This window comes from Clinocottus analis, unplaced genomic scaffold (genome assembly GCF_023055335.1).
Source record: "Clinocottus analis isolate CAN_PGR_092001 unplaced genomic scaffold, fCliAna1.0.p SCAF_24, whole genome shotgun sequence".
Lineage (NCBI taxonomy): Eukaryota > Metazoa > Chordata > Actinopteri > Perciformes > Cottidae > Clinocottus > Clinocottus analis.
The window spans coordinates 1,895,029-1,917,733 of NW_027175976.1; the positions used below are offsets into that span (position 1 = coordinate 1,895,029).

Sequence of the window (22,705 nt, forward strand, 5' to 3'; positions counted from 1 at the left end):
TGGATATCATCGCTTTGGGCAGGAAAAGAGCTCCTCTCCAGCAAGCGGCTTCTTTTTCCACAGACTTAAAAAAAATAAAAAACAGAGAGAAAGAAAACGTCAGACATGGCTCTCTCCCTTTGGGGCGGTAATGGCATTCTCCATGACAACGGCGGTGTGACACGGCGGTGCCCTTGAGGGCCGGGCGCCGCCTCTGGGGGGAGAGCGCCGTGGAAACACGACAGGGTCAAGGGTCACCTCCCATCATCCAGCAGCAGCAACCCGTCCTCCTCATCCTCTCTCTCTCTCTCCTCAGGTGGAGCGAGCAACGAGAGAGAGAGAGAAAAGAGAGAGAAAGTCTTGAAGCAAGCCCACTCAGTCCAGGCCTGGCAAACGTGGAGCTTTCGCCACGGGCGGTTCTGGCGAGGTCTCTACCTCGCACAGCTCCTCGCCGCTCCTCCAAGGCCGCGGCCGGATCGATACGTAAGAGCAGCGCGCATTCTTTTTGGCACCCGAGTATAGCTGTGCAGTGTTGCCCCGAGGTGCGGGTCCGTTAAAGACACAGCAGTGTGTGTGTGTGAGTGTGTGTGAGAGTGTGTGTAGACTGAGTTTATTCAGGAAGGTGTTGAGACGCCCGGCGCTAAACTGATGCTTCCAACAAGGTTTATTTTCTTCATGCGGTTGTTCGATGCGCAGGAAATTCTCATGGCGCTGTTAAATATGTTGGTTTTTATTCTGGGAACATTTAAATAGACGTGACAGACGGCAGAAGAATTAAAGATTGTCATGTTTCATTCATAATCTGCAGTTTTTAGAAAAACAATATTCTCTGGAGTTTGATACATAATGTGTCACAATGGTGCATCCAGCAGAACTCATAGGATGAACCTCTCAGATGGGTTTCATCCATGTATACCTATTATAATTTCCAGAAACAATGCTCTTCTGCCACCTGGTGGCTGAAAAGAAAAGAGCCGTCGTACCTTAAAGCATCAAACTAAACACCCGCAGGGAGGAATCTAATCCTTCTGTCTCACACCAACAGAAACATTTTAAAAAGCTGTCTCTTCGGCGGCGGCGCCGGCCTTGGCACGTCTTGAGTGAAAAGTCAAAAAGGAAGTAGAAAGAAAAAAACAGGACGTTGTCCCTTCAACAACTCGTGTCCTGTAGGTTTGGCCGACTTGACAACGGAAAAAAATGTCCCGACGCGAGACTGGACCACAAAGGCGTCTTTCGCGAAAACGGATAAATAATACAAAAATAAACACAGAAATCGAGTGAAGGAGCTCATCGGCGGTCCGTCTGAAGTTCTGTGGAAGTCCCACTCCGTCCTGGACTTCTGCTCAAAGAGCCGGTCAGGCACCTGCAGCAGAGAGACGTCACATCACATCGTTCCTCTGGAGGCAAACGGTCATCACGCGTCCACAAACAACACTCCTGATGCACATACGACTCATCAGCTGGGCCGCGGGACTCACCGTATTGGTATGTGGACCTGGGGGGGGAGGGGAGTGGACCGCCGGCGGCCTGGAGGCGGGACCTCTCCACGGCCAACGCCACAGCCTGTGCAAATCTGGACCGGGCCGCGCCCGTCTGGTCCGGTGGTCGCTGAGTGGGCCGGCGGTCCGCGCCAAACGCACGAGTCGGCCCGTTGGAGGTCGGGCTTGGTGGCTGAGAAGATGTCGCATCTTCCTCCTCCGTGTGTTCGTCAAATAAGAAAGGTGGAGGAGGGGGAGGGAAGCGATCCTGTTGCTCCTCTTCTTGCACCACTTCCTCCGGAGGCTCCGCCTCCTCAGGGCAGGGAGCACTGCGGTCCATGTCCGAACTCACAGGCGGTGCCCCGGGGCTTCGGCACTCGGCCTGGTCCTCCTGACCCTCACCGGTAGCTTCCACATCACTGCATTCTCCTTCGGGTTCATCCTCGTCCGTCTGCATGTCAACGCTGTCCCCGACCTCCGGCGCCGGCGAGCCAGGGCTCTCCTGCTCCTCTACATCCGGCGACGGCGGAGCAGAAGACGGATTCTCCTGAGAAGGGGGTTCTGGACTCTGTACAGGTGTTGGATCTGATCCGTCAGGAGAAGGTGGCTCCTCCTCAGCCTCACTTGGCGGTCTCTCGGCCTCCAGAGGAGCTTCCCCCTCCGGGTCGTCTCCTCCGTTCATCCGGGCCGGGGCGAGTTCTGGATCGAGGGACTTTGGCGTCTTGGAGGGAACCACCTTGAACGTGGTCATGCCCTTCCTCTGCGGCGGCTCCTCGTGCTCCGTGGGGAGTTTGGACGTCCAGACGGGCTCAAGTTGGGCGCCGTTACCCGAACCCCTCGGCGTCAGAGAGGAGGAACCGCTGTAGAACTTTGGGAAGCTGGCGGAGTTCCTCAAACGGCGGACCAGGGTTCCTTTGGAGACGGAGGAGGTCAGGACCTTGGCGAGAGCACAGCGCGCGTCGGACAGGTCCCTCCCTCTGAACGAAGGCAGGGTGACCTCGTGGAGACGAGCGAACGACGGGCGCGAGGAGGACGAGGAGGGACGCGACGGTGATGAAGAGGAGGGCAGCGAGAGGTTCACGGAGTCGGACTCGTCGCTTTCTCTCAGCTCCTCCTCCGCAGCGTTGAGGGAGGCTCGAGTCCCTGGGGAGAGTTAAGGGAAAGTTAAGGGAGTTAAGAGAAAGTTAAGGGAACTATAAGAAATGACATTTACAAGTTCTGCAGCGTAAACACTAATATTAATTATTTAAATATCACAGACACATTGTTGCTGTCAAATGTTCAGAGAAATAAACACATGAAAAATAATAAATTAAAATAGTAAAGTTAAATTAGTCGTGATTTTTATTGTAATATAAATACTAATAATGAATAAAACAGGCATTTCAAATTGTAAAAGGTTACATTTTTCAAAAACATTTCTAGATGAGTCGTCAGAAGAATAAAGACCAAAGAATAAAACATAAATATGTAAAACATAAAAAAAGGTAGAAATGATTTAGCAGAGAAATAAATGAACATGTAACATATAAACATGATTTGGGGAAACATTTATAATAATGATATTAATTAATAATAAATATACTTATAAAATAGTGAAAATATAATGTAAGGTGATTATTTAACAAACATGATTATTTTTCTGGCTTTTGTTTTGTAAAGGCACAACATGCATCCCATAGAAAGGAAATCCCACAACAACAAAAAAAGAAAATGACACAATTTCCACAAAAACAAAATAACCGACAAAGAAGAAGACAAGAGGAAATACAATTAAAAAAAACAGGACAATTAAACAGCTTTGAAGAGCAGCAGGCAACAGTGACAGACATCCGTAAAAGCCACTAAGACGGGAAGGAGGAAGAAGAGGCCGACGCAGGAGGAGGAGGAGGGAGAGGAGGAAGGAGGAGGAGGAAAGAAGCCCTCAATCAGCCCTCCAGGGCTCACAGCCTGGAAGCAGGAGGAGAGAAAGCTTTAGGGCAGCGGCCTGACAAACCACTCACAACACCTTCATGAAACTCCCCACGATGCCAACGGGAGCAGAAAGCTGCACATGTTCATGAGCGTGTAGGAGGACAAGATCAAGAATGTGATCATCAAGTCTTGGCTGGGAGTTGTTTCTCTAGCTGAGATTCAAACCAACTCAGCAGCTCCATCCCGGCTAAAATAATATGTAAAGAAAACACGGGAGCCATGCAAGACACCGCCGAGGGCAACTTAGTAGATAATTACAACACTGAGTTTAGACCTAACTTTTCCTTTTCTTTCACTTCTTTTTTTCTTCACATAATTACAGCTGCCTAACGACATCACAGGTCGTCGCTGTCCGTTGAAAGCTCGCCAGAGAGACGGATGCTGAAGCCAGGTGGGGAAAGAATAAAAAGAGAAAGCACAGCAGACGGACTAATGCAGGGGAACGAGAGCTCGGACAATAGAGGGCTTTATCTGGGAACAGACTGAAGCCGCCGTGTGCTATGAACAAGGCTCTCCGGGTCACTGTAATTGCCCTGAATGGGGTTAAATGGTTCCGACTGATAAAAGCGGGCGTTTCGTGCCGGATTTCACAGCTAAATCATCCCGTTTGATGGTATCCGCTTTGACATTTTAATCTTGATTTAACTTGACCCCGCCAGGCGGCGGCTGGAGCCGTGCGGATTTGGCAGATACAAGAATCCACCCCACTCTGGAGCCATTTGATTTCCACTGGAATACTGTAAAAGGTCAATTGGGATTATGCCACCCGCAGGTTTAAACTGCTGTTTCAATGACGCTGCCTTTGCAGGCAAAAATATCAACACGGATTATTCTGTAATGGTACTGACCCTAAATGTATATTATAATAATGGGAGAAAGATAGAAATCTGGTGATTCATATACACGTCTGATCCATTAAAAAATATGTTTTGAGAAAATCAAGTAGTTGCAATACTCATTTCGGCCACAAGAGGCTGAGGCGCACCATAAATCCTAAATAGGACTAAAATCAGTTGTTCAAATCCTCACTTGTCTCATATTTAAACCATTAAATAGCCACAGCACTGATTTTATTAAGCCGGCAGGCTCAAGATCTATATAATAAAATGTCAAAGGTCAACGGCCATCGATGACGGTTTTACCTTTAACCTCTGGGTCTGCCTCCGATACCTGCAGGGCGTTTGCACAGGGAGGGAGTGGGGCCCTCCTCTTGGTCCTTCTCAGGGTGGATTCTACAGACCTCTACGGAGAGACAATGACATTAAATTACCTCCAGGGCATTTTGGCGTTTCTTCATTGGTTGGGAGGCTCTGAGGGCGACCAAACCCACCGAACCCACCTGCGATCCTCCGACATGACAGGCTCCGAGGTTGGGGACGCTCTGGGACGCGCTCATGGGCGGCTGAGGGGCTCGTCTCTTCTTGGGCACGTCCGCCGGCAGGGTGTTCGAACAGGAAGCGCCGACTCCCATGTGTGCAGGAGAAGCCGGGATGCTCTGCGAAGACGGAAATGTAAAATGTTTGGGGGTCACAAACACCGTCGAGTACCGGCTCACTTCGTCTTCACAGGCCGACGGCACACCGTACCGCTTCGCCTTTTTTCTTCCGTCTTCTGAAGAGGCTGAGGAATCCCGTGTTGTCCTTCTGTTTCTTCTCCTTCTTCGGCAGCTCTGTGGAGCGAGAAGAAGATGAGTCGCGGGGTGTCGGCAGAGAGCGCGAACTGAGCATGTGCACGGACGTGTTACCTGGCGGTGGAGATGGTGAGACGGCCTCTGTAGGCGGGACAGCTGTTTCAGACAGGAAACAAAGCATTAGCAGGTGAGATTGTACAAAGAAACAGATTAGAGGGGAGGCTTTGCATATAATTAGCCAACCTTTTGAAAGTACCTCCACGGCCCACTAGGGGGCTCTGAGGGCCCACCAGTGGTTGAGCACAGGTTCTAAACATTCTTCAACATAAGGTGTTCGCGACCTCAGGGTTCATGTGGCATAACGTACCTGCTTCAGAGGTCCCGGGTCGGTGCTGGTGGTCGGCCGTGTCTTTGGCGAACACCTCCCTCAGCCCGAGGTCGTTCAGGCTCTCCGTCAGGTCTAGCGGCTCCTCGGACTGGGAGTCTCTCAGTAGGACGGTCGTTTCCACTGCAAACTCGCACTTGTCACACACCACCGGCAGCAGCATCTCAAGGGGCACTCTGGGACTCACTCGCACCACGGCTTTATGGGACTTGTTGTAGTTGATCAACAGACGAACGGACGGCTGCAACGAGAGGTTTGGTCAGAAAAATATTGATTTTTCCATTATTTATTGCTCGGAGCGGCTTTCTGCCTTCCTTTTACCTCGGGCATGTAGGGCCTCCGGATCTTTTCCTCCGTGCCTTTGGGCTTCAGCACAATCGTGTCCGCTTCCAGCGAGCCAATGGGAGAGTTGGGTTTGAAGCTGATGTTGTTCTTGTTGGGCGAGAGCACCTCGACGGTGTAGTCGGACGGGTTCAGATGGTGGCTGGCACAGAGCGTCACCAGCAGGTCCATCACTGGTTCGCTGTTCATGGGGAGGAGAAAAGAAAACAAGCGGACATTGAGAACCATTAAAATTCATGATCTTCTCATTCCATTTAGAGAAGGAAAGTTCATCATGAAATAACTTTTCAAAGATGGAATAAACCAAAACACTGGACATAAAACAATACCTTTTTTAATATCTCTCTCTTATACACAAAAAAAGGACACATTTTAAGAGATTTGTCCTTAATACAAGTCAATCTCCAAGAAACACTGGATCCTACATTTCCCATAATGCACTCTTACCTAGCACAGGACCAAGTTGGGTTCAAGGGGTTAAAAGAAAGCATCCAATTTAATAGGAAGCCACACTGCTTGCAGTCGTGTGAATTTAACTACACAACAACTAAATAATCTGAGAATACGATCTAGATTGCACACCATAGAAGAAGAAAAAAAGCTTGTGAGAGTGGCCCACCTTCCATGCACGGTGGCGTTCTTCTCCAGCCCCCCTGGCAGAACCACAGACAGGCAGTGGTCTCTCTCCAAAGGATTCACCTGCTCATCCATCTCACCAGAGCTCAAGAAGGCCTCCCCCTTCCTCCCCTCCTCCAGATCTGATGCGCCTCACAATGTCAGGTAAACCTCCTGCAAGGTGAGACAGTATCAGCTGCTGTGGGGAAACACACACACGTCACGTGACCTCTGGGACAGTTGGCACCCGGCGGCCATGTGAAATGTCTTACAGCAGCTCGAGAAAAGAAGGAGATGTGAAGGCATGGCCCTCAAAAAACCCAAAATGGAGATAACTCACAGAAGAAACGCGACCAGTAGCTCCTACGCTCATTAGCATATTCATCAGTGTGTCATTCATTCATTCATTCTTCGCTCAAAAACTTCAGAAAATAGTGCCGAAATGTTTCCGTCGTAAAATAAAAAAGTTTAACTATTTAAAAAGAAGAAGAAGAAGTCTCTGTTTATTTGCTTTTCAAACTATTTAAGACGAAACAATGAGAAGGAATACTCACTCAAATATCGACCGTGACCAGAAAAGCCTCCGCAGCGCGCGAGACGTGACCGAAGTCCAACCGCCGAGAACCGAATCACAACCCGCGCGAGCCAAAGTGTTCAGATAGAGAGAGCCCGCTCCTCTCTCTCTCTCTCCCTCCCTCTCTCTCTCCGTCGTCACCTTTGACCTGTGTGCTCCTCTATCAGCAGCTCGTCCGGCAGCTTGATCAGAGCCAACGCCCCTCTGTGTGTTTTAAACTCGACAGTTCACTGGAGCGCGACCACGAAAAACACCCAGCTGTGTGTATGTGCTCATCAACACGCGCGCGCGAGAGGAACTGGTGGCACGCGCGGTCCCTCAGGACGAACTACACACAACGTCGCGTGCAACAGGGACGAAGCTATATTTATTTACAATGTAAATATTTGACATTTGTCAGGAATTATTAAATAAGATATTTTCTGTTTATGTATTTATACTAAGGCCTCTTTTATTTATACGTATGCCCCCTCTTCCTAATATAGTCCTACTAGTTCTGCTAAATACAAGTATTAAAATAAGCTAAATCAATAATTTCTTTCAAAAGTACACTACACAAATACTAGGGTCATTGGTTCAGTAGTAGACTAATAATCACAGTGCTGGTTGTCTTGAGGATGAACAGAGCCTGCTCTATAGTTCTATCTCTTAGAAAAAAGAATAAATCCATTAAAAAACAGTCCTCTTCATAGACAAACAATGTGTCTTAACTCACACAGGACCAGCCGCCCATGTCTGTCCTCAGACATGTTGTTCAAGCAGTAATGCTGAGTTCCAAATAAGCTTACAGGTCCTCCAGTAAAAGGGATTAGTGCTTTTTTAAAAGGCGGCGTGCCTCCGTGCTCCACACATTCAGACACACTCCGCTGATTGCGCGTGCACCCCCCACGGCCCTCTGCACTCACCTGTGTCCCCCGAGTCTTCCCATTCTCTATTAGCTATCTCTTCTGTGTTATTAAGTGGTAAGAAGAGGGAGGGTTGAGGGACAGAGAGGTTTCTCTCTCCCCCCTCCACACACACATGTAATCCCTGTTTAGCAGCTACCACACCTACAGGCCCGGCCCAAGTCATGTGACATCCATTTGCAGACATGCGTGTTTTTGGACTGTGTGAATGCTGTGGTGAAGGTGGAGGTGGTGCATCTGCATGGTGAACCAGGTGAACCAGTCTGCAGTGTTAAAGCTCTTTCCTTACTGCATCTCTGTTGAAAGTGTCCAGCACTCAATTGGTATAACAACAAAAAAGGCCACTAATCCTCCTCAGCTACTGATCCTCTCTACAGGATCGGACATGATCATGGCCGATCAGCTGTACTGCCGTCCATCACCCTGCACGGCGTGCAGACACAGGAGCGTTGCTGCTCCGCTCGTAAGCCACACTTATTGGGATGTTCCTGTCAGTCCTCTCGGGGCACTTGAGGTCTTCTGGGAAATGTAGGAAATCACTGATTGAGTGGACGTAATTAAGGGAGTGCGGTCGACAAAAAATGACTCCTTTGGTGCATTAATCTTGTAGTATAGTACCTGGGGTTGATTTCTATTTTTAGCCGTCATCATGTTAACATCTTAATTGGTGCAATTATCTGCAAAGGACATCTGACACCAGCCTCAGCTGTATTTTGTTGTTTAGGGCTAATTAGCCAGGGTTAGCCTGCTAACATGCTTAAGTATGATGCTGTTCATAGTCAAACATTAGCTGCAAAACGTCAGCATGTTAGCATTTCAACTGTAAGCATGTTAGCATTCTAATTTTAGCAATTTACAGCCTCAGAGCGCTAACACCAACAAGTTGTCATTCAAATAAAGATGTAAAAATCTTCAGTCGACCCCACTTATATTTATCGATTAGATATAATCTCATATTCCTCCCATTAGATCTCATGCAGAATATATTTATGGTTTCTTCATGGCACTTACTTGCACTGAAGGAATAATTATATGACACTTCTTCACGTGCAGCTTTGATTCAGAGCTTCCTGGATGTTGTGCATCTAATAATGTGGTTAGTTGGAAAGGCTTCCTGACAGAAACCATTCATAGCACACTGAATGAATCCCAGAGTATCAGCCAAAGCAAACAGTGAATACATCTGCATACAGGAAAGTGAGCGGCAGGCAGTTGAGTGGGAGTTTTAATGAAAAGGAGCACGGGGACCACGCGTTCACACCTACTGTGACGCTGTCATCTCATTGTGAGGTATAATGAGTGGAGACTCTGCAGTAAACAGATCACCGTGTGACTGTCTGGGTGATGAACTTCTCTTGATGACTAACATGTCACACCACCCAGTCTGTCGCTCGGCGGCGCACAAACACTGGAGGGGACAGAGATAGATTCGGCCGAGGCCCCGGAGCCTGATGTACACCGTGGACCCGCTGCGTGGGACGGCGTGGGACGGCGTGGGACGGCGTGGGACGGCGTGACACTTGGCGCTTTCGTGCTTCTTGACGAAGGAAATCAAAAATGGCAACAATGTGAATTCATTTCCCCGCGTTGTCCTTCACTCTACATCCACTGTTAACATTCACGGGGGGAAAACTCTATTCTTGAGCAGATTTGTGTAAACTCAGGAAGTTTTTAGCCCGGCGGTGTACACAATGTGGTCCGCTCCTCTCTGTCTGGTAGGGTTTTTGTGTGTGTTTTAAATTCTTTTTCAGCTTTACTGTGGTACAAAGCCAGAAACGGAGAGGGCAGAATAAAGGTGACAAATGCCAAATGGAAGCCTCGTTCTGACATCATTGTTTGAACAAGCCCTCCACATTCGTCACTTTTCCTCTAATGAAGTCACACAGAGCTGCCAAGAATGTCTGAACTTTGGAAACATCGTTCACACTGGTGAAATGTGTGTGTGTGTGTGTGTGTGTGTGTGTGTGTGTGTGTGTGTCTATATATATATATATATATATATATATATATATATATATATATATATATATATATATATATATATCCTCCTATTCCCTGTGGAAACTACACCATTAGCTGTCAGACAAAGATAGAAAAATAAAAGATAAACAATAAATTCCCTCTGCACGGGCCAAACAGGAAATGTTTACAGGAGCTGCCGGTTCTATTCGCATGGTGAAGTGAAACTGTGAGTGTTATGCTACGCTGAGCTTACGGGTGTGTCCACATCTGCTGACCATGACTTTGTGACGAATGGAGTTTTCCCTCTTTTTAAATCCGCCTAATTTGAATATACAACAATGCAATCAATTCCTAAAATATATCTGTAGTTGTTAACGTAGCTGACTGTGGTGCCCATCATGGAGCTCACACTCTGTCCATCTTTGTACTTTCTATAAACGCCTGTGATTACAATCGTTTCACAGCTACAGAAGATAACACAACATTATTATTCTCTTATTCGAACAATAGGTTGCCATGTCTGGCTGTAATGTTGCCGACCGGCCAGCAGGTGGCAGAAGTTCACAATAAAAATGCAGAGGAAGAAACCGTCCACTGATGTCTGGACCCTTCAATGTGGACTCCATGTAAGACGCACACGCAGCCTCATGTGAGACAAATCAGTTTAGTCTATAAAGTTCACTTTTTTTTTTTTTTTTTGTGCTTCCAACATCCACCTGATGGAAAAGAAATAATACAACATTTTTAGCTTAAGTTTCGTAAAAAAAAAAGAAGCAGTGTACTCTCTGAAACAAAACCTATTCAACATGAGGCAACTTTGTTTTAATTAAACTGAATAAACATATACTATGTATGGTGAATAAGTAGTATAATAGACTTAAATAAATGATGATTAAATGACAAGCAACTACCAAAATAAAGCAAATTTGAACTATGAATTAAATACAAATCATGATAAAGTCTTACCCAAATTAATGGGAATAATAGCAGGTTTTCATGTGACTGGTGATTGGCTCGTACCAACAGGTCGCTGTTGCGCCCCTTCACGTGTGACTTTTATATTTTGCAGACGTACATTCAGGACTATCTTACGACAGCCACAGCTTTAAGGGGATTCATTCAGCCTGCGACGCCCAACCAACCGGAAGCGCGGATTGATTCCTTCATGGCAAGCAAGGGCGGCTAAAAAAATCCAAAAAAAATCAAAGGAGTATTGATAATCCATCAAGCCTCGGACGGGATTTCCAAAAAAAAGGGACCAGCTTTTTAAAAAACCTGAAACTGAAGTATAGGAGCATTATTTTTGGATATGGGCTCTACCTTCAGGGTCCCCACCTGCCGGGCACCGTAATGGTGGTGAGTATGTCAAACGCGATGATGTAATAATTCGGGCTTCGTTGACAAATTCAGGTGAAGATGCGCAGGTTGACAGTTTAAACGTAATTGTGTTTTTGTTATGCTAATTGCATACACAACGAACGCTGTTTGAGCGAGGATTATATCTTGACATGTCTGTCGTCAAGGTGATCTTTGATTTCGTCTCAGCTAATTGCGCGCGTGACAGATTCACACGGCCAGTGTGCCTGCAGGTATATTTAAGAGGTTTATGCTCCATGAAATATCATACAAATGAATTAGTATGCACTTTACATAGGCTGAAAAATCGATGGTGTTTATAATTGGCTTATTATGGCCCATTATGGAAAATGTCCCTTCATTTACAAATGAACAAACTGGAACGAAAAATAACCTCCACGATGTGACAAACAAAATGGGCTTCATGTAACGACGTGCTGGATATGGGGGAATAGCCCTCATAGCTCCAGGTCAGTGTGAAAATGGTGTGAAAATGCCTCCTGTTTATAACAAGCGACGCAGGAAGAGACGCCATTCACAGGTTGCACATATTAAACCACAATAGGTGAAGGGAGATGTATTTTTAGTCAACCAGTTGCTCTCTCTCTATATATAAAGAAGACACGCCCAGACTCATTAAGACATATTCAGGGTTCATGGACTTGTTGTGGCCCAGTGCATGTATAGTATTATATATTTCACATTTGATACGATTTTAACACTCAAATTGTTCCCTTTTAAATTCCTTTAAAGTGTGTGAAATACAGGAAGTGAGGAAAACAACACGTATAGGAAAGTAGGTAAATCACAGCACTCTTGGTGTTGCTTGGTGCCATTTTAACCACAGTGAAGGGCCCAACATGTGGCCCCCGGACCTCAGTTTGGGCACCGCTGGTTTCCAGCTGGGTGGCATCGATCGCTTCAATCGTCGGGTCGCTCGCGCTCACCGGTGTCTGTTGTTTCTTCTCTCCGCGACTGTGTCGTCGTGTTGCCGGTGGGGTATCTGAAGGAGAGGGTGTGTGGAAGAGGAGGAGGAAGACGACATGACAGCTCCTTAACTCTCTTTTGTGGCACAACAAAAAAAGTGACGTTTTTCAGAGACACCAGCAGCGACATGGCGACAGCCGCCGCGGCCCCCTCGGCTCCTTCCGAAACCGAGATAATTGAGGTAACGTTCGACACCAGTCCAGGTTTTATTGTTATTAATATGTTTTACATAAGTATTATAAGCTAACTACGGGCTGTCACGTCGGCCTCTTCGTGTCGCCGTTAACTGTGAAGCATCCTGAGTTTACGACCGTTAGAGTTAACGGTTAACGGTTAGGTTAGCAGGTCGGCTAGCGCGCGAGATGAAAGAAAGTGCTTCACCAAGCTAATGACCGGGAATATTACAGACGTGCATCGGGGTGAACGGCATTAAACATGTCTCATGGGCTCAACAAGTAGGTTTCCATTTGTCTGTTCTGTTCAGGGGTTGTTTTTTTTTTTACCTCCCCCTTCTTCTTCTTCTTCTTCTTCTTCTTTTTCTTCTTCTTCTTCTTCTTCTTCTTCTTCTTCTTCTTCTTCTTCTTCTTCTTCTTCTTCTAAGCACCATGGACAGCAGCGTCCTGTTGACACCGTGTCAGCTGCATTTGTAGCCTGTCATTCGAATGAAATGTGAAGAGATTTCGCGAGCAGATAGCGGAAGTCTGGAGAGATCGTGTTTGTTGTTGGTGTTAGTGTTGTTGTTGTTGTCCTGCTACGCCGAGGCAGGTTACCCTCTTCGTTTTGGACAGTGGAACAGCTTGTGATTGTCTGGATCACTGCTGGATATGTGGACATGTTGTGATAGGGATCGTAAAGGACATGTTAGTCATTTCAAAAACAATACTCCTGTGCCAGTGTTGTGCATTTTGTCATCCAGCTGAAGTTAACGTGACAACAAAATCAAGAGGGTGTCACCTTGTGTTGTCATAGACTTGTTTAGTACAGATTCCAGACAGGTGGAGCTTCAGTTGAGGAATAGATAGATGGAGAAACAGCGATTTCCTTTGTGCAGTCATTTCTGTTGATTCTTTTTCTCCATTAATCAATTAGTTGTTCGAGCTATAAAGTCTCAAAAGATGGGGCGAAATGAGTCAGTGTCCACGACTCAAAGAACTTTAGCTTTCTGCCATAGAAGAGGAAAGAAACGAGAAAATATTCACATTTAAGAAGCTGGAATTGGAGAAGTCGATTCTCAAATTGCCAATTAATTTAATAGTTGACGTCTGATCGGTTTATTGGCAGCTCTACATGCTTAATATGTCTAAACAAAGCTCTGGAATATCTGAGGTTCTTTTGACCGCGCTGATAGCCGAGCTCAGAGACACGGGTGTGGATGTTGGGCCTACGGGCTCCATCAGGACTCACAACCCCCCCACACTCACACACACTCACACACACACACACACACACACACATACACCGCCTACCCAGCAGCAGACAAGCTGTCAGGCCACACATCATAACACTGGGTCCCGGGGCAGTCGTTGAGACACAAGCAGATGTGTTTCATGAGCTGCCCCTGTGGGAGAAGCGACAATGAATCCACAGTTCACGGCACGCCTGATGAATTCTTAGAAACACAACCTTTGCCGGCTGCGATGGCTTTCTACTGAGCCTCCACTCATGGTTTTGATGGATGCTCTGATGGGCTGGCTGCAGTTTATGAGTCATGACACAAATCAGATTTTCACACCAAGAAATGTGTTCAAATTCAATGTTTTATCGTGTGTTATGGCTTAAAAATATATGTTCGTTTTTAGGACAAAAGGACTTGTGATAGTGTTTCCATTTTCCATTGATTACATTTATATCTGTCCATTTATTGGCCATGATATAGTTAGCCTGGATGAAAACGGCTGTATGAAGGAAACTAACAAGATGTGACGTGTTGATTAGTGAGCTGCAGAGGTGCTGGTAGTAGCAGTGTTAGTTTTCCCTCCACTACCATCAGTGCTGAGGGCATACTGGTGACATGAAATTACAGCTCCTTTACCACTGGACAAAAAGCCCACGTCAGCGGGAAAAGTTACAACCGGCAACCATTTTCTGGTAAGATGCTATGCGAGTAAATATAAAAATAAATACAATCAACAGAGATTTGGGCATTAAGGTACAAGACATTAATACCCTATCCCGGAAAGCCACCAGACTCGGGTCAGAAAAACAGCCATTTTACCTCGCTGATATCATCCAACCTCACTTCGTTCAAACCCGCCAGAAATGAGGCAGAACGCACCAAAACCACCGCGGTTAATCTTTCCACTGTTCCAACAATCACCGACTCTGGTTTGGCCAAAGTAAACACTTGAATTACAGAGCTTAATGTGTAACGAAACCGTTGTTATATGCTCTCCTCTAAGCGACACAAATCAGGTAATTTTACCTCGCTGATCGCTACCAAACACACTTCATTTAAACTCCACGGAAAAATGTAAACGCATCAAAACCATCTTTGGGGAAGATCTTGTTTGCGTGCCTTTCCACTCTAAATGCGTGAAGGGTGATACATGGTTACACACGGGGAATCTGATCAATAATTACTGTTGAGTACATTTGTTTCTATTGTGAAAACAGTTCATTCTTTTTTAATTTGAGACTATCCATTAGGTAATTACACCATTGAAGGACTGTTACTTGAAACCACTTTGTCCATGACGTGAAATGCAGTATAAAGGGCGGAGCCGCCAACGTCAGACCTCCGTCCCCTCCTCCGCTCTCTGTTTACCGGCTCTGTAAACCTTCCCCCTGACCTGTGCACCTCTTCCCGCTCTGACTGACACATTCTACCCAGAGGTCAGCATGACCGTTTTTTGGATTCCTCTCCAAAGAATAGAAACCATTAGTGTGCCTCTTCGCGGATAAGCCCACATGATGATTCTGGTGTACATTCTTTTGTCGTCAGTCAGCGGTTATAAAACAGCTTTTGTGTTAAGCAGTGAGGCACCATTTGCGTGTGAAATATGCTCTTTTATTCATTTATTTTACTCCTGCAGCCGCTCTAATACATCTGTGTGTTAGCTCCTTAATGTCCATATGCTTGTGTGTCACCTGGTGTTAATCTATAGGAAGTAAATAGTTAGCCAGGGGTGTTTCATGAAAAAATAAAACACCGAGTGATTGTTTGACGGGAGCCCCCCCTCACCCTCTTATTCCTCTCTCGCAGCCCCCTGCCCCAGCTGAGCCCCTCGCCGCCCTCTGAAGGAGCAGGATGACAAGATGGCACAGCTGCTTGTACCGCCCGGACCTGACAGCTTCTGCCCCTTCGGCCCCGAGTCGCTGGCCGCCATCGAGAGGCGCATCGTCGAAGAGGAGGCCCGGAGACCGCGGGCGGAGCGCCGCGTCGACAACGACGACGAAAATGGGCCCAGGCCCAACAGCGACCTGGAGGCGGGGAAATCCCTCCCCTTCATCTACGGCGACACTCCTCCCCGCCTGGTGTCCACCCCTCTGGAGGACTTGGACACCTTCTACAGCAATCAGAAGGTCAGTTACTTAAAATAATCATTTCAAGTTCATCCCGCAAATGTAAAACGCATGTGAACGGATCCTTTCAAGCCATGTTTTTGCTGTTCTGGCTGTGAAGCATCATCATCATGTGTACCGATTTTAGCTTTCAATCATCTTACGACTCAAGCTGTGAACGTGGAACATTGCAGGTCTGTAATCGCTTGACGCTCTCAGCAAACTATTTCAAGGGAACTCATGGGCAGATGTAGCAATTTCCTCCGCTGACAACATATACTGTGTTGATTGTTGAGCTTTTGTTACCTTTACCTTCATTTTAATGACAGCCAGCTTAGTCCTCTGTTCTCTTATGACTGTTCACACATGGCATGATGAGGGGAAACACTCACACACACACTGTCTAATAAAGACTTTAACCTGTTTTTGTTCTGCCTCTCTTTCAGACCTTCATAGTATTGAATCGCGGAAAGACAATCTTCCGTTTCAACGCCACTCCTGCCTTGTACATCTTAAGCCCCTTCAACCCCCTGAGGCGGGTAGCTATTAGAGTTTTAGTACACTCATATCCTTTCAGAGTTTGCTACGGACAGAGCGTTATTAGGATTAAAGGGTTTGGCAGACAAAGGAGGGATTCAAGTGATGGAGAACATTAAATGTCATGATTGGTTTATGTTTTCTATGCAGACATCCATCTGGCTTTTAACTGCCAAGACATTGTGTATTCTTTCTGTGGTTGTAATGGATGGGGAAGTGTTAGTTCTGACTTTCATTCATGGCATGCTGTTGCTCCAGTGCTCTCTTGTGTTCCTTGACTTTGTCTCTACGATGTTCAGCATGTTGATCATGTTCACCATCCTGACCAACTGTGCTTTCATGACCCTCAGTAACCCCCCGGAATGGGCCAAGAATGTAGAGTAAGTTGCATTTTCACTCATGTCACGCTTTAAAACAATGAGATACGCATTCCTTTCCCCTTTGAGGATGATTCAGAAAGAGGTGATAGGATCCTTAATATATTCTTGATATAATATTAGACGTAGTTAAATATGTAGAGCGTTCCAGCTGCATTGTGTGTGGATTTTGTGCACAATAAATGTATACTAGAAATATTGTTTTTTTATTTTTCTCAATGAACCACGTCGCTTAAAGTGTTCTGATCATATAAGAGCATGAACGTGTATCTTTCAGGACATTCACCTCCCTCAGAGTTCATCCCTATCTTAAAAACTCTACTTTATGGCTGTATAATCTCGACTCCGTGATGTATTTACTTTGACCTACAGTATTGTAGGTCAAAGTATGTTGTAAAGCAGGTCATACATGTACTGTAAACATCCAGCTCACACAGATGTTAACCAGCGTGGTCACTCCTCCCTGCGCTTGTTCACCAGGTACACATTCACAGGGATTTACACCTTCGAGTCCCTCATAAAGATCCTGGCCAGGGGCTTCTGCGTGGGGAAGTTCACTTTCCTGCGGGACCCGTGGAACTGGCTGGATTTTAGTGTTATCCTCATGGCGTAAGTATTCTGACAGGCGTCGTTAGCGTCGGCTTAACACGATCCGGCGTGGATCAGGATGCCAAATGCCTTTTGTTAATGCTAAAGCCTATTAGGTCTCACTGAATGTGAGGCAGAGAGGAGCGAGAGAATGAAGACGGGGCCAGTAATCTGCGGCTTAGTTTTTAAATCGTGGCCAGAAATCTCAACTGTACCGCCATAACGGATGTGAGTCCCTAAAGCGTGGAGCGTCTTGGCCCATATTTGTCCCACGCCTCAATGACTACAGCTGCTTATCTTGAACAGCCTTCAGCATTAGGTTACACTGGCGATGTATTGTAGTACAGTGTTTGTTACTCACTTGTCGCATAATGTAATAAGACTGGACAGGTAAAAACATTGTTTTTATGCCCTGGTCAAGTTTGAGGAATTTGGCGTTTCTTTCAGACTAGTGGAAAAAAAAAAATCATCAAACGTTATCATTGGATAATACCTCAGTGTCATATTTGAACAGAAACTTTCAGATAATTTGTAATGCAAAACATAATTTTCTCAATAAGTGTAATCAACTGGGGAAGTTTGATTGCAATATATTTTAGAGTTATTATTTTTTTTACCTTATTCACCTGTAGTGTCTGTACAATCTGTTTCAGACTGAGCCATAGAGCTCCACTTCAGTAGCACTTACATCCACCTAAAGTTGAATTCCTCTCTGTGTTCTAAAGTTATGTATGAAGGGGTTTGTACATAGGTCCTTTATAGCCTGATTTATTCAACATTCAACACAAATAGTTTTTTTATGGCTCCTGACAGTATTTTATGATTTATGGAGAGATAAAAAGAGTCTTAAATTCCCTTTGTAAAAACCTTTGACTCTAATATGCAAAGAAAATGAAACAAGAATTTTGAAGCTTTCTGCAAATGTCGCCAAATTATCACATATTGACTAAGATAATGCCTCCTTTTGCATACTCAAACATAACATTTCCCCCACGGAGCGTCGCGTGGTTGATGCTGCTGTTGAGAGGTGGATGTGTCTCCCGTGTGTTGCTGTGTAGTAACTGTGCATTTGATCCTGCAGGTATGTAACAGAGTTTGTACACCTAGGCAATGTTTCAGCTCTGCGCACGTTCAGAGTATTGCGAGCTTTGAAAACTATCTCAGTGATACCAGGTAAGGCTGCCCCGCGCCTGCCTCCAGCACTCCTGCCATTTGTCTTCTGTGTGTGACCGTTTGCCGTTCCCTCCTCCCCCCCCCTCCCCCCGCCCTCCCCACAACCCACCTTTTGTCTTGTCACGCCATGTGTGTTGGGTGTCTGGTTTGTGTGCGTGTGGGCATATGTGCGTGCGTTTTCCACACCTTTCCCGCAATCCCCCCTCCCTCCCTCCCTCCCTCCCTTCCTTCCTCCCTCCCCTCCTTCCTCCCCTTCCCCTACAGATATGTCACAGAGTTTGTGGACCTGGGCAATGTCTCAGCGTTGCGAACCTTCAGGGTTCTGCGTGCCTTGAAAACTATATCAGTCATCCCAGGTGAGAGCCATCGCGGCCCCTTTGGGGTAATGAAATGCTAACGGCTAACTGGCGTTTCGCTAACATCCAAGCACACCCCCTCGCCCGCCCTCTCAGCTCATCTCACTGTAGCCTGACGACGCCCGTCGCCGTCCCTCATGCTGCCTTCGTCCCAAGGCCAGTAAAAGCTGGAATCTAGATCCAATCTGCAAAGATTGACAGGATTCTGAGCTTTTAGATACATCCTTTAAGGCAGAATTCCTTTTGGTTGAAATCTATTCTTGCCTTGGGAGACTTTCAAGTAGAGTTTGTGCACTACTTTTTATTTATTTGTTTCCTATTTTTGCATGAGACATTGCAAAAGCCGATCTTCTGGTGGCAAGCACTCCCGTGCGCGCAGGGTTCCTCCTTACCTTGTTTTCTCCCCGTGCATGTCCTGTTCAATGTGGTCTGTTCTTGTGACATGGTGTGTGTGGTGGTTTGGGTTTTCAAAACAGTATTCACATCGCAAACTAACAAAGAGGGTCACACACAAAACCATCCAGAAGAACTTGTCATTGGCTCTCAGTATAATGTAGTAAACATTTCTGCTCTCTGTTTCTGTTTATGTGACAGTGCAAAGTGGTGCCAGCACATGTTGCTATTTTCCTGACCTCGAAACGCATTTTGCTTTGCCGCTTTGAGCTTTACACAAGCACAGTGCACGCGGCGCAAAGAGCAGACGGGGTGCAGCGAGATGGAGAGTGTAGCTTGGCGAACGGACGTCCAAACATTGGCGTTGTTATTGAGGGTCAGGGGAGGAGGTTGATCCCGCTCTGGCGTCTGCACGCTGAATATGAAGCTAGAACCAGCAGCTTAGTAGCTTAGCTTCGCATAGAGAGTGGAAACAGATGGAAGCAGCTAACCTGGCCCTGTCCAAAGTTTTTAAAATATATCTTCCAGCACCTCTCAAGCTGAAGTGTTATCACAATGTATCTCAGTGGATTGATCTGTAGATGGTCTTTATGTTTTGTAAGAAGCTATTGAGGTACCACACCAGCAATGTGACTAGTTGAGAGGATAACGATCCCTCACCACGATCACCTTCCGGCATATTAACCACTTCACTCAACCCTCTTGTGCACGGCACGGTCTCAAGCTGGATAAAAGCAACATGTGCGCTGGGATACGTCCTCGTCGACCTTGTGCACATGACGTGATCCTGCGCGCCGGTCTTTGCAACTGCACTGCAAAAAAGAGCTATAATATCACAACACATAGTTGAGTAAGGATCACTCTCTCATGGAACCATAATGGTTCATCCACAATGGGCAGTGATCCGTGTCAGCCTGGTTCCTGTATGACAGCAAGCACTTCATACAGGAACCTGCACTGCAGATCCCACTGGCTGGTTGCTACTGTGAGCTCTTATCAGCAGCTCCTTCTCGACACCAGACTGTAGCTGTAATTATCTCTCTGCCATTCCCCCTCTCCTCCCGCCCCCACCCCCTCGCCCTCTCTCCTGCTCAGGCTTGAAGACCATCGTCGGCGCGCTCATCCAGTCGGTGAAGAAGCTGTCGGACGTCATGATCCTCACCGTCTTCTGCCTCAGCGTCTTCGCCCTCATCGGCCTGCAGCTCTTCATGGGCAACCTGCGGCAAAAGTGCGTGCGCGTGCCGTTCGCCGGCAACGCCACCAACAGCAGCAGCAACGGCACCAGCGGCGATGACGACGCGGCGTTCTTCATCGGCACCCTGCTGGACATCAACGCCACGTTCGCGCAGAACGACACAGAGAGCCCCTTCAACTGGACGGAGTACATCAGTGACGAGCGTAAGCCAAGCGGGATTAACCAGGGTCAAGTTAGTTTCCGCCCCGACAGACGGTCAGAGTCAGATATCATGACATGGCGGATAGAGAGTGACATCGATGGCTGGTGGGATAATGCACAAAAAAACAACAACCGCCCCCCTCGCTATATTTCGTCATTCTCCCATAACCCATCTATGTGGCACGATCCGCCCCAGAAGAGGGTGAGTCACTGACCGCCAGCGGGAGATATGGAGGAGACGGCGAGCTGAACGAAGAGCGAGAGACGACAGAGATGATCAGAGTCGTAGATGTCATGACGTGCGGCATCTTTATTGCATCAGTGATGTTTGCCTCTAAAAAAAAAAAGGCTGATGTGATTGTGATTCAGTGACGGTCACACACACACTCACACACACACACACACACCAAAACATGACTAATATGTTTGGGTGTTAAAACAAAACACCACCTTCCTCTTCGTCTCCCAGCCAATAAATAATCTCACACCACACTCGGAAAGAGACACCCACAGGCTGCACTGTATCTGTCCGCCCCCTCATCCATCTTCTCTGTTTCCTCACGTCCTCTGCTTCACCCCTGTGTCGTGGCTTCGACTGACCCATCCCTCTCTTCCCCCTCCTCTGCTCTAGGTAACTACTATTTCCTCCCGGGCCGTCGGGACGCTCTGCTCTGCGGGAACGGCAGTGGCGCTGGGTAAGGCCTCCGCGTGTTTTATTCATACGGCCCGTTAGGTGCACCGCAGACACAATTAACGCGGACACTCGACGCCTCGCCGAGGCATTGACGGGAAACCACGCTGCTGGTTAACTACGGGTGCTTTTCATTTGATGTGTTTTTGCAAATGTCAAATGTCCACGCTCTACTTCTATGCTCCTGCAGGAAGCGTTGATTTGATTTCGGTTTAATTGATTTAAGTTTCTCTCTAAGACGGCTGACACATTTATTTCATTGTAATCAAGAGCTGTGGTGCATTCAAGGACAGGCTTGCCTTCGATTTTTGTCCAAAAAGTCCAGTTGGCTTGGATTAACTGCATTTGTGGACTTTGGCCATCAATCTCTGTTAAATGTTCTGATATGGCATTGCATCAACAGGAAGCAGCAGTGATGGATTTGAACATTTCACAAAAAATAAAAACATTGCTGCCGATCACACAGGTGCACTAAAATTAATCAGCTTTTATCGATGCTGCTCAAAAAAACAAAAACAAGATAACTATACTGATACTTCCACGTTAGAATACTACTCATGGTGCCTGCAATGCAACGGGCCGTTGTGTCCCGACAGGCTCTGTCCAGAAGGCTTCACGTGCATCAAAGCCGGCCGCAATCCAGACTACGACTACACCAGCTTCGACTCGTTCAGCTGGGCATTCCTCTCCCTGTTCCGACTCATGACGCAGGACTACTGGGAAAACCTCTACCAGCAGGTCGGTAGATCACAAAGTGTGCTTGTTCCTTTCATGAAATAACTTTATTTGTTTTTGTCCTCCTTTTCCCTTTCAAGCGTTTTTTTTTTTTAAATGTCCGTCTGTCTTGTGTCCGTCAGACTTTGCGCGCGGCAGGGAAGCCCTACATGATCTTCTTTGTGCTGGTGATCTTCCTGGGCTCCTTCTACCTGGTCAACCTGATCCTGGCCGTGGTGGCCATGGCCTACGACGAGCAGAACCAGGCCACCATCGAGGAGGCTCAGCAGAAGGAGGAGGAGTTCCAGGCCATGCTGGAGCAGCTGAAGAGACAGCAGGAGGAGGCGCAGGTAAGACATTCATCCTAAAATGGAGCTACCCGTCCATTTCCTGAGAGTGAATGACGAGGGTCCATTGAGAAAGTGATGTTTGAAGCTGCCAAAGCGACACCTAAAATAGTATTTAACGGCATGCATAGTGGCTGTGAGAATCTCTGTGTATGTAACTGGGGAGACACTGTTGGGCTTAAAGTGCTCAGCTGCCAAAAGCAGCTCTGCCCCGGGCGACCGAGGGGGATTCACTGTCCAGGATGACTGACACCCCTCTGCTGCTCCCTCGGGGGTCAGAAGTCCTTGGTCGAACAATTAGCAGCTGGGCACTGAGTGCAAGTGCAACGCCGGATAATGGGAATGGAAATAACCCGTTATTTGGTAAGCTTGTGACGACAAAGCCAGACAGTCTATTCCTGTCCTGCTCCCTGTGTTACACACGGCTGAAGAGATGGAGAGACAG

The 22,705-nt window shown here is 46.9% G+C and overlaps 2 protein-coding genes and 1 long non-coding RNA gene across 5 annotated transcripts in view; 1 reads left to right on the top strand and 2 right to left on the bottom strand.

Annotated features, from left to right (window-relative positions):
- Positions 1–640: 640 nt before the first annotated feature.
- LOC137794129 (cordon-bleu protein-like 1) lies at positions 641–7,168 on the bottom strand. Its single transcript, XM_068590760.1, has 10 exons — positions 6,958–7,168; positions 6,408–6,577; positions 5,768–5,969; positions 5,429–5,687; positions 5,176–5,217; positions 5,018–5,100; positions 4,771–4,926; positions 4,574–4,673; positions 1,458–2,600; positions 641–1,342 (listed from the first exon to the last, which is right to left on the bottom strand). The coding sequence occupies exons 2-10, from the start codon at positions 6,497–6,499 to the stop codon at positions 1,335–1,337; spliced, it is 2,085 nt and encodes a 694-aa protein (XP_068446861.1). The 5' UTR covers positions 6,500–6,577; positions 6,958–7,168; the 3' UTR covers positions 641–1,334.
- Positions 7,169–10,394: 3,226 nt separating this feature from the next.
- Positions 10,395–22,705, top strand: part of LOC137793886 (sodium channel protein type 2 subunit alpha-like) — a 29,473-nt gene continuing 17,162 nt past the window's right edge. Inside the window, exons 1-11 of one of the 3 annotated variants that reach the window (XM_068590297.1) lie at positions 10,395–10,470; positions 10,914–11,200; positions 15,390–15,709; positions 16,135–16,252; positions 16,515–16,605; positions 17,083–17,211; positions 18,628–18,719; positions 20,208–20,510; positions 21,140–21,203; positions 21,796–21,937; positions 22,057–22,263. In XM_068590297.1, the coding sequence (XP_068446398.1) occupies positions 15,443–15,709; positions 16,135–16,252; positions 16,515–16,605; positions 17,083–17,211; positions 18,628–18,719; positions 20,208–20,510; positions 21,140–21,203; positions 21,796–21,937; positions 22,057–22,263 (1,413 nt within the window). In that variant the 5' untranslated portion in view covers positions 10,395–10,470; positions 10,914–11,200; positions 15,390–15,442. Of the gene's footprint in view, positions 10,471–10,913; positions 11,201–11,972; positions 12,369–15,389; positions 15,710–16,134; positions 16,253–16,514; positions 16,606–17,082; positions 17,212–18,627; positions 18,720–20,207; positions 20,511–21,139; positions 21,204–21,795; positions 21,938–22,056; positions 22,264–22,705 lie in introns of those variants that run through there. The other 2 variants (XM_068590298.1, XM_068590299.1) reach the window with 2 other exon arrangements.
- LOC137793887 (uncharacterized) lies at positions 10,508–12,903 on the bottom strand. The gene is made up of 3 exons (XR_011078262.1): positions 12,691–12,903; positions 10,811–12,203; positions 10,508–10,560 (listed from the first exon to the last, which is right to left on the bottom strand). It is a non-coding gene; the product is annotated as an uncharacterized lncRNA (long non-coding RNA).

Bases quoted from the DNA above. Each gene is read 5' to 3' on its own strand.
- LOC137794129 (XM_068590760.1), bottom strand. From the start codon at position 6,499: ATGGATGAGCAGGTGAATCCTTTGGAGAGAGACCACTGCCTGTCTGTG. The intron at 5,688-5,767 runs GTAAAAGGAAGG...CTCTCGTTGCAG, and splicing joins GGAGGCCCTACATGCCCGAG to CCGTCCGTTCGTCTGTTGAT. The intron at 2,601-4,573 runs GTAAAACCGTCA...AACTCTCCCCAG, and splicing joins GGCAGACCCAGAGGTTAAAG to GGACTCGAGCCTCCCTCAAC.